We start from the raw sequence: 11,040 nt of genomic DNA, 5'->3' as shown, positions 1-11,040 counted from the left end.
CCTGTGACATGCCCTTATTGCTCTTTGAGATGGCTATGACTCTTGCCTCACATACGTGCCTGTGCCCTTTTTTGCTTAATTTGCAATCCAACTAGTTGAGAGTAATTAAGGATAACTACTTGAGTTTTATGCAACAGCAGGTATAGGCAGAACGTGTCATATCCTATGAGTCAAAATTGTTACCGTGGGACAAACCCAACTGAAGCCAACAAGATACTTGTGTGAAAAGAAGCAGCAAGACACGACTGTGCACCAAAGGCCACAGGGTATGCAAGGCCCTGTGAACAACTGAGAGCTACTGATCTCGGCAGATCTAACGGTGGAGCAGTGATAAGACTCCCATGCCACGCTGCCAAAGACGCTGTCATAACCACCCCCAGCACCTTCGCTGGCAGGCCATCGGCTCCAGAAGCATGATGGCATTAACAATGGAAAGACCCAGCCCGACATATAGGGAAGCTCTGAAAATTTTGTATAGGGAGTGAACGTGCCTGAGCACGAAACCGACCCACCTCCTGCCTAGAGGGGCACGGAAGAGCTCAGCAGAACTAAATGAAATAACCCCCCGCTTCCAGCCGCTCTACCGGCCCTAAGCTGCCTGGCCTGGGGCGGCGGGGCGCGCTGGGGCCGCTGCCTGCAGGGGCCGGGCGGCGGGCGAGGCCGGGCCGGGCCGGGCCAGGTCAGGAGGGGCGCCCGCCCACCCACCTGCCGAGCCCGGCTCGGGCCGCGGGTGCCTGCGGAGAGGGCCCGAGGCGCCGTCCCGGCCGCCGCGCTCCGCTCCCCGGGTGCCGCGCCGGGCCGGGCCGGGGGCTGGGGCTGGGGCCGGGCCCGCGGCGGGGCCAGCCCCGGTTTCCCAGCATGCTGCGCGCGGGGGGCCGGCTCCCCGGCCCTGGGAGGAGGCGGCGGCGGAGGGACCCCGGGCGGGAGGAGGAGCCGCTGCCGCCACGGCCGCCGCCGCCGAGGGCTTCTCGTTCCGCCGCCGCGCTGCCCGGAGGGGTGGCCGCGCCGCGCCCCCCGCCCCGCGATGCCGCTCTTCGCCACCAACCCCTTCGACCAGGATGTGGGTGAGTGGCTGCTGTGGCGCCCCGGCCCGGCCTTCCGTCCCGGCCTCCCCTGGGGTAACCCGTGGCCGGCCTTCCCTCCGACCCCGCGGCCGCCGGCCCGCTCCCCGCCCAGCCCCGCTGCCGGGCTCGCTGGCGCCCGCCCGGCCTCGCCGGTGGCGGCGGCGCATGGGCGGCCCGGCCCGGCCGGCGGTCACGGTGCGGGGGGAGCGGCAGGGCCGGGGGCGCCTCCGGGCAGCGAGCGGCGGTGGCTGCGGCCTGGTCGGTGACAGCCCGGGGCGGCGGCGGGCCCTGCCTGGCCCCGCGGGGCTGCGGGCGGGGGGCGGGCGCGGGGATGCCCGCGGGAGGCAGGCCGGCCTGCTTCGCAGAAGTAACGTTGCAGTGTAGCAAAACAAGTAGTGAGAAATGCCTACGTGGAGTGTTGCTGGAAGGATGAAAAGTAAAAAGCACCATCTGCTATTGCTTCGCAGACAGGATAAAATTGTCAAAGCGTTTTGTGTGCAGTGGTTTAAAGTGAATTCCTGTGGGAGCTTTCTTTTTTCCTTTCAAGTGAAACTTGACATGCTGTGTGATCAGGTTTCATCCCCACCTTGCTTGTTCCAAGGCCAAACTAGATGGAGAGGGAATGTCTGGCTTTTGCTTGACAAAAATTGTGATTAATGCTGATGTGTCCAAACTGAAGGTGAAATAACATATAGGCAGTTAAAAATTCGTTTTGCTTGTCTGATTTGTGATTGTGTAATAAGGTTCGTCACCTACCTGCTGCTGTTTGTTTCACATCAGAGCGATAAGCTTTGTGTGGGGAACAGCAAAATACAAAGGGACTGTTTCTCGTATGCAGATAGGTACCCCCTACACCCACCCTAGATTATTTTTTTTACAGCAGTATAACACTGTATATGTCTCTTGGAACAAATTTATTTAGTAGCCTTATACTTGCTGTAGCTTTCAACTACAAATACATTGGTTCTTTCTTAATGTTTATCTGACCTTAGAATTCTGAGTTCAAATTTAATTGCTCTTCAAAAGAAAACTCAAAAACTGAAAAGCATGTATCTTTTCAGGGGGGAGGGTTAGTGCATGAAGGAAGGACTGTGACATAAAGTCTGCATGTTATCAGGAATTCTTAGTCTGTTGCATCTTAATAAAGCATAGCTTGCTTTTCTTCTCATTTTGAACAGTTAAGAACAATTTTCCGCTGAAGACCACTCTTCAATTTGTGATTTTCTTGATGGCAAAATTGACAATGACTTATTTTGAGAAGTGGTAAAGAATTTTTCCTAATTGTTTCTCTGTCTTCTAGTATAATCTGGCAGTTGAAAATGAGGAAGACATTGAACTGTTTGCCAGTTTTCCATGGACCATTAGAGGACTGAAACATTGCTAATATTATACATGAGAATTATTTGAACTAAGAAGATTAAAAAGTGATAGCGGAGGTTCTGGCAAATGTTCACTTTTTTTACTTCCTGAGGCCACTGTGTAGCAGTGAAGATCAGACTGCTTGAATGTGTTTCTTTAGAGCGAAGTCTGATAGAGGTGTTTGTCAGCACTTTAAGTTTCATAATGCAGGGTAATAGTACCCAACTGTTACTTTGGTAGTTTGGTTGCTGTTTTCCAGGTGCAGAGGATGCCAGCATCCTACCTACTGCACTTGCCTAATATGATCACCTGTAGATAAAAGCATTAGTCTGTATAGTGTATGAGCACAGGGAAATAAACACTCAATCCCAGATTGTTCTTGGAAAAGCAGACAATGGGCAATGGGCTAACTTACACCAGTAGACATGGCTTCTTTCTGTTGGCCCCTTCCATGGTGTCCTGAGAGAGACCAAAGGAGCAGCTGGCTGTTCAGTTGGTGGCAGCCTACTTACAGGAGCCTGCTGCTTTTATCCATCACTTAACTGGATTTGTGCCAGGGAAATGGGAATTATGAAGTCTCCTGGAAAGTGTCCCTGGGCCCTTCTTCCCCAAGGCCCCATGAGAATGTGCTATTATCTGGATGAACTTCTTGGCAGGCTTCATAAGATAACGTCAGCTGTAAAGTAAGCTCTCCTGTTCTCGGGAAACTTAAAACAGTTGTCAAGCAGTAGTGTTATTTTCCTATTCTTTTCTCAGAATGAAAGTGGAGTGCTCTGCTTTTGTTCTTGCTCAGCAAAATTTTTTTCTTTTGAAAAATGAGATTCCTGAAGCAGGAAGGCAGTCAAAAGCTATTCTTAATTTCATATGAATTTGGACATTGGTGTAGCTGATGGTATTGCTGTGATAGCTGTGCATTCTTGTCTACTGGACAGCTAGTCAGTACTGCGTAATAATTGTAAATGATTTTGGAACCATTTAGGATGATGGATTGCAGAGAACACATCTAGAACTAGGTTGTTTTCCATTCTTTTCAGGAACGTAAGTATCTCTAAGTTCAGAAGGAGAAATTTCTCAGTTTGTCTGGCCAGTCATCAACATTTGGCTAGTCCAGTTAGCATACTCCTGCTGTGGAACCTGGTCATCCATAATAGATTACCATTTAGTGTCAACTTTGTACAGAGATTTTGAGGGGTGCACCTCTTCTTTAGGTGTGGTTGGCAAAAGAATGTTGTTTAAGACTACTGTTAAACTAATAATATTAAAGAATGCTTTAAGCTGCCCAGACATTTGAGGAAATAGGCCATTGTCATCTTCAAATAGTTCAAATGTCTGGATGAAGCCCAAATACTTTTTGTTTTCTGAACCCTCTTTTTACCATTTTAGTCATGTTTCAACAGGAAGGGGTCCTAATCAGTGGTGACACAAGGTAGTTTGGATTTTCACAGTCAAGTCTGGGAACCTTGGGTACTGTGTCCAGCTAAGGAACACAATATTGGAATTTAACAAAAGAAAAAACCTTCAAGACGCTGGACTGCTGTGATTATAATTAAGAGTCTCTAATCCTCCATTTAAGGGGTTAGAATTAATGGTGTGATTAGGCTGGTGGGAAGTCTGTTTCTGCTGTATTTCACAAACTCAATCATAAAATTACTCCCAGAGAATTGTTCCTGAGAAATGCAGGTTTACCTGTAGGTTTGATGCAAGCAAAATAATGGTGAAATGTGCTTTAAGAACCAAAAGACTGTCTACTAATCTGTCATGACAGGCTAATTGGTAGTGCAGTGGTGGTTGGGCTAGGTTTGATGAAGAACTTAACTGCTAAAGCAGTTCTGAAGTGTCATTTAGATGTTATCTCCAAACTAAAATCTGTAACTCTGGGCTTAATGTAGTGCATACTTTAGCTTCATGTCAAGCATTGTAAACTTAATCTGTATTGTAGAAAACTGGAAGAACTTTTTACTCCCTGCTGTTAAGCTTATTATTTCTGAAGTCTTATAAGCTGCGATAAATACAGGTTCTGGTATGAGTTGTCATAAAATCACACATGATATTAATAGGAGGTATTTAAAGAACATGGGGGTTTTGCATGATTTTTCTCCCTTATGCACAGTAAGGGATGAAGGCACTTCTTGCATTTGCTTTGCATGTTAATCTGACTCTCAGTGTAGTTGGTGTAATGGTTTGAGGCACCACAGGAGTGGGAAGAAAGGAAAGATTCAGGCTTACTATTTACAGTAATAAGAAATTAAGCGGGTAGTTTAGTAGTGTAGTAGGGTTGTCAACCTGATGCGAATTGTAATGTTTTTTTCCCACATTTTGTTAACTATAGCAGTTACTGATCAATTTATTCTTACAACTCTTTAGGTATTTAATAATATACATGAATTGCATATGATTGTACATATGATTAGTGTCTAGTTTGATGTTATTACAATGTAAGAAATGTTTTGACCATGCTCTCCATCCTGCAATGTCTTGTACTAAAATACTCTTGCTTTTTAAAGTCATTATTCTTTAGATTTATCCCCTTGGTTAGTCAACATCTTCAAAACCATCATGCTTCTCTGAGCTGGGCTTTTCTCTGTTTGGGCCAGAGGAGGGAAAACTGTTGCAGAGGTGATTCTTGACTGCAGACTGTGAGTGAACTTTTGGGCTGCAAGGGAAGATGAATTCCAAGGTTTGGTTCAGCTTGTCATGAGGCTGGCACATTTTTGCTCTAGTTGGCCTGCTGCTTTTCTTAACATTGTTTTAGGCAGAAGGACATTAACTGTGAGCTAACAGGGAGGCTGAGTAGAAAATATGAGGGAAAGGAGCTATAGCCACCTTCCTTTTCAGTTTATGAAAATCAAGAACTCACTTAAGATACCTTTGGTGTATGTTCTTAGTGAAAAATGGCAACGATGACAGGATAAAAATGAGCAGAACACCCCTTCCTTATAACAGCCAACAAAAAAATCCTTTTCAGTATCTCCTTCTGCAAATGAATCACCAGACTCTGAGTTCAGCTGGGCAATTTGAAGCCAACGTGGTATGTTCCATAGGCAAAAGGAGTTTTTGTGGACTACTTTCCTGGTAATTCTTTTTCTTTTTTCCCAGGGAAGAGCTGTCGTTTGAAGTGCTTCCCCTCATTTCAGCTGTGACAGTGTGCATTATAATATCAAAATTCAGAAGAATCAAAAGTAGTTTTCCAACATGTAAAATCTGTTCCTCTAGCTGATAAAAATAACGCTGTATATTTGATGTGAATAAGTCTCTTACTGATTTTCCTTCTGAAATGCTGCTCCTATTATGACTTGGTTTGTGGGTCCCTGCAAGTAGATCCTGGCACCATATTTTAGTATAACATGCCTGTGATACACCTTGTTTACAGAGTAATCATCATTCTCATAAATCTCTAACATGCTCACCTTCCTGCTCTGTTGTAGTATTTCTGGTCAAAAGGTAGTTTGAGTTCTGTGGATTTGTTAGGGCTTGCATGAGATATTTAAACAGATAAATTATTTTTGCCCAGCTTGTCTTAGTGTTTTCAGCATTGTCTTACCACATCTTGAGTTCTTTTGTACTCATTCTGCTTGGCTTACTGAGTTGAGTGATGTCTGTCTTGGCTAGACTGCCTCATGCATGGTAAGATCCTACCTAGTCTTCTGAAGGAGTGAGTTAAGGTGGCCTCACGTCAGCTCAGTCACTGCTGCTTGCTTTGCCTTGGATCAGCTGGCAGTGCTTTCATAGGACACCTTCTACAAGTGCTCCCATTTTTAGGGCTTTTTAGGAATACTGTAAATGGGGATATTAAACTGCAGAAGCTGGTTAATAGGTTTACTGAAGTTAATGCTTCAATGAGGAATTCTAGTTTCTTTCTTTGGTGGCATGGCCTGTTAGAGGTTATTTTCAGCCTTGTCTAAATGGAACCTAGTTGGACATATTCTTCTGTACGGTTCTGAGCATGCTAGTGAAATGCAGATTAGTTTAATATTAAAGTGATGTTTTTTGTAGAGTGGGCCAAGAAATGCATTTGTTCATTTTATTTGACAGACAAAAAGAACAAAAATAATTACTTTTAACTTCAGTGATGTGGATTGGTATATAATCAGAATTTCTTGGTGAGTGACTGCAAAAAGAAGGAGTAATTCGCCATCAGCTTCAGTCTTTCAGGACTATTTAAACTATATTGAAGAGATGAAGTAGTTACATTTATGTATTTACAATGCTTTGGAATTTTAGTATTTGCATTTATATAGAGAGGAGGCAAGTTATTTATTTAGCTTTGGGAAGAAAAGACTAGGGAGATGGGGAGGAAAGGGAGCGTTGAATATTTTGTTAATTCTGTGGTGTTTACATTGATATAACGGATTTTTGAGGATTTTAAAAATCATGCTAGAAACTGGTTGTAATTCTAGTTTCTGAGTGAAGGCTTTCTGTAGCCATTCTTTGGAAGTCTTTCTGTAGCCATTCTTTTCTTTGTAACTTCAATTATTGAGAAAGTCAGTATTTCTTTTTAGAGATGCGGAACTGGAGAACTTGAGTTATGTCCATGATTGGAGTTAGAGCAAATATCAACTAGAATCGTTAAAAACCTTAGTTTAGTAAAATATTCTGGTAGTTTTTAACTCATATTTGTTTTAACTGCTTCAAATTATGTACATTTTAAGTGTTGGCTTTGGGGGTGTTTTGATCTGTTTTTGTTACTTCTTGAAATTCTAGGCAGTTTTAACATCTTTGAGACTTTGTAGTTGAAAAATAGCTCTGTTCTAAGTTTGGAATTTTTTATTAAACTAAATTTCAGTAAAATCTAAAGCTTAGGAAGCTCAAACCTGCCACAACTTCCCTCTAAAAATGCATCATGCCATTCAATGCAGTATCTGAACATTGATGAGAGTATTTACTCTTGCGGAATTCTAATAAGGCAGTAAAATGCTTTTGTTAAAATGCAGAACTGAGGCAGAGAAATCAAGTGACTAGCACATGTTTGCATGGAAAATCTGGGGCAATATTTATATTTTACTTAACAGCACCTAAACAGTCAACCACTAAGTCTGGCAGTGGATTTTTTCAGCATGTACTGCAGTTCTTCTGTTTAATAGTACTTTATACATCTGGTGATAAATTTCTTTCAGGACAGTTATGAATTATTAGGAAATTATGTTTTCTTCTGAGAAAAGTTTGCTGCTTCTGTCCTAAAATCATCAACTACAGTTGTGTTTAGTATGCAATAGGGAACTTCAAATACAATCACAGTGCAAATATTTTTGCTTTGGTTATAATTTCTGAATAATGCACAAACCCACAGGAGAAAACAGAATTTTATTGATGCGCCAAGACCCTTCAGATTTGTGTAAATTGGAGGGAAATGGGATCTCAACAAAATTAATGAACTTTACAACACAAGGAGAGACCTGTTTATTTAGATAACCAAAAAGAGCCCATGCAAGAGGCATGTGTACTTTCACCACAACCAAAGTAATGTAACTCATATAATTAGGTCTTTCTGGCCTGGCTTTTGATCACTAGGTGTAATGTAGTCTTCTGCATTTTTGGTACAGTATATTAGTGAGATTGGATGGTATTCCTACAGAATAATGGTGTTTTCTTCAGAAGGCAGATGATGTTCAGGTTTGGATGAATCTTATTCAGAGGATTAGTTGAAAAAAAAACCCATAGATGTTTGGAAGTATGATTTCAGCATCTAGATATTTTACTTGAAGGAGATTATGTTCTAGAACTTATTGAGAAATTCTGAAGGTACAGATACAGCTGAGATTTCTGTCAGAGGAGATGCATTTTGCTTTGGAACACTTTCTTAATTATTTGTTTTATATGTCATTTATGATTATGTTTATGCGGTTGAAGCACCATTTCTGACTCAGGAGTTACGAAACCATGAATTGTTGGTTGCTGAAAGGTGTGTTGTAGGGAAGTACAACTAATGCTTGCCTCATTGTTTTATATGGTTTTACTAGGCATCTTCTTCTTCAGAAGACTGAACGTTGGGCAGGTGGAATCGGTCTGGCTCATTATGGTTCGTGCTCTGAGTACAGAAGTAGTTTGAAGGGAGAAGCCTAGGGATCCCATGTTCTGTGCCTTGCAAAGTGGCTGAAAAATGTGATATATTGGTTTTGTGTGTCTTGCTTTTGTTTTAGGAATTAAATAAACTGTTGAACTTATTTAGAAAGGCACTCATATTGTGCACAATTGTTGGTGTCGTCCAAAGAAGCCATAGTTCTAAGTATTCTTTTCCTCCGAAATGATGGTGTGTACGACTTTGTCTGTCTTTGTGGAATTAATTGTAAGAAAAGAATTTTAAATAACTCCTAGAAAAATAATGGTAAAAATTGAAGACCTGTAATGAAAGGGAAAAATAAAAAGGAGAAAAAGCAGAGTTGTAAAAACAACTCATTACAATCTGAGGGGATGTAAGATTCTGTAGTCTTGCACTTGTTAAAGTTACTATGTTAATTTGTAGGTCTTGCTTGTGCTAGGAGAACGATGTCTTGAATTTGAGCAATACAGCTTTATGGGAGAGAGCTGTTCTGGAAAACTAGAGACCCAGTTCAATCATGTATACCTCTGTGTCATATAGGCCTATGTTCCTTTGTGTTTGACGTATCATTAACAAGTTTTAAATAACACGGATTTCATGAAGGAGCCAGTGCTGTCTTTAAAAGTTCTTTTGGTAAAGTCTGAAATGTTACCTCATCCTGGTTTGGCATTCACTAAGTTGAATAAGACTTTGTAGCAATGGTGAGGTGGAGAGAATAGGGTCTGAAGTAAGTTTTCATATTGCTATGGCAGAATTATTTTTGATCAGAGACAGAGAACGAACACTTCTTGTTTAAGCCATCTTCTGTCTGCTGTGCTAACCTAACCTAGGACTTCAAATACAAATGTCTGGTTTTCCTTCTCTATCAGTCCATTTGGTACTAAGATAGAGCCTGACAGTGACATGTGAACTGTACCTGAAGGCTGGTAGAGTGCCAGCTGTTAGGGTAAGCAAATATTGAAGGCACAGAGGTTTTTTTGGCACGTAGGTAGTTTTGGCTGTGAATGCGTGCCTTAAGTTAGGAGAGAGAGCATTTGTGGATTTAAGTGATAATAGTGTAAGTAATTTAATTTAAGTAGCTTTAAGTCATATTTTTGTCTACAAAACAGTGATGCAACATAGGAATTTTGTCAAAGGATCTTTGCCTCTGTTCCCAGAGTGGTGAAAGGTGATAGTTGCTTGCTAATGCTCTGACAGAGATAGTGGCCTTTTTTGTGGACAGTCAATGTCAGATAGTGTACTGCTAACATTCACAGTATGCTGTTAACTTTTAACTGCCCTTGTCTGAGACAGAATTTGACTAAAACTCTAGAGACAATTTTTTTTTCTCATGTCTTACATTAACTTTATTATCCAAGGGAATTAATGGATGCTTGTTACTACAGAAGACAGAAGTACACAATGGAACTGCATTTCAGTTCTATCTAGTTCTGAGAAAAGTTTGCTGCTTCTGTCCTAAAATCATCAACTACAGTTGTGTTTAGTATGCAATAGGGAACTTCAAATACAATCACATCTATCTAGTGTGTGTTGGTGGAGGAAATATCCTAACTAAAAAGGGGAAGGGTGTTGAAAGCAAATGGCAGTTTTTAGACAGGACTAAATTCAACTTCCATGAAGGAATGTAGCCATGATAGAAAACTCTTACTTATGGATAAATTAGCAAAATAATCTTATTGAGAATTAAAATAAAGGTTGTAATTGGTGTGGCTGATATGGATCAGGGATTTCATCAATCACCAACTTATTTGTAGTTTTAGCCAAACTATTTAAATTAGCATAAACCATAGTTTGGTAATATCTTAAAACATTAAGCATGTGTTAGTTTACTTTTTGGTTTGTAGAAGACATAACCGATTGCCGTGCCATTTCTTTCTGATGCCATTGTGAGGAAAGAAGGATCAATTGTTGCCAGAAGTACAGACAACTGTCTGTTGTGTAGAATAATGGAAAAGGCCAAAATTTCAGTTCCATTGGATTGCTTAGCGCTTTGCTGAAGGATGTGCTAACCAAGGTACAGCACTAAGTATGAGTGAACAGTGTGGGTTTGCAAGGTTGCTTGTGAGCTCTGAGCCTGGCAGGAGCTTAATGCTGTGGAGAGCACCGTGCAGGCACACTTTGACTGGAGCTGGTCCAGCTCCAGCAGAACCGGCAATGAACTGAAACTTCGGAGTCCTGGAAATAAACTGCCTCCATGTGGTCTGTTTTCTGTGTCTCTGGACTGTGTTTATCAGCTGCTTTCTGTTTGGGGAATGCAGTGTAGGCAACTCAGGCTCTGTGTTTCAAAAAAGCAGTTATGATGCTTCAGAGTTGAGGCTGGCTTTGGTAGCAGTACAGCTGCTGTGCTCATGGACTATGATTACAGAAGACTGGCTTGGTCTGGATGGCTCTTGCAAGGCATTCAGTTCAGATGTCTTACCATGTGTGGCACAAGTATTCTGCCTACAGGTGACTGAGAGCTGGCTATATTGAAGCAATAAATAACAAGCAGGAAAAGTATAATGCATGGTTCTGCTATGGGGTTCCCCCCCCCCCCCCCCCCACACACTCTCACACACACTGTTTTGTATTTATAAGATA

At 42.1% G+C, this 11,040-nt stretch overlaps 1 protein-coding gene across 1 annotated transcript in view; it reads left to right on the top strand.

Moving 5' to 3' along the window:
* The first annotated feature begins 880 nt into the window (after positions 1-880).
* The window catches only part of STAM (signal transducing adaptor molecule), a 36,532-nt gene continuing 26,372 nt past the window's right edge, over positions 881-11,040 (top strand). The window contains exon 1 of the mRNA XM_080386343.1: positions 881-1,064. Coding sequence (XP_080242469.1) covers positions 1,025-1,064 — 40 coding nt within the window. The 5' untranslated portion in view covers positions 881-1,024. The remainder of the gene's footprint in view (positions 1,065-11,040) is intronic.

Source organism: Falco punctatus (assembly GCF_963210335.1).
Source record: "Falco punctatus genome assembly, chromosome: 4".
Taxonomy (NCBI): domain Eukaryota; kingdom Metazoa; phylum Chordata; class Aves; order Falconiformes; family Falconidae; genus Falco; species Falco punctatus.
This window is presented reverse-complemented; position numbering and strand designations above follow the sequence as displayed.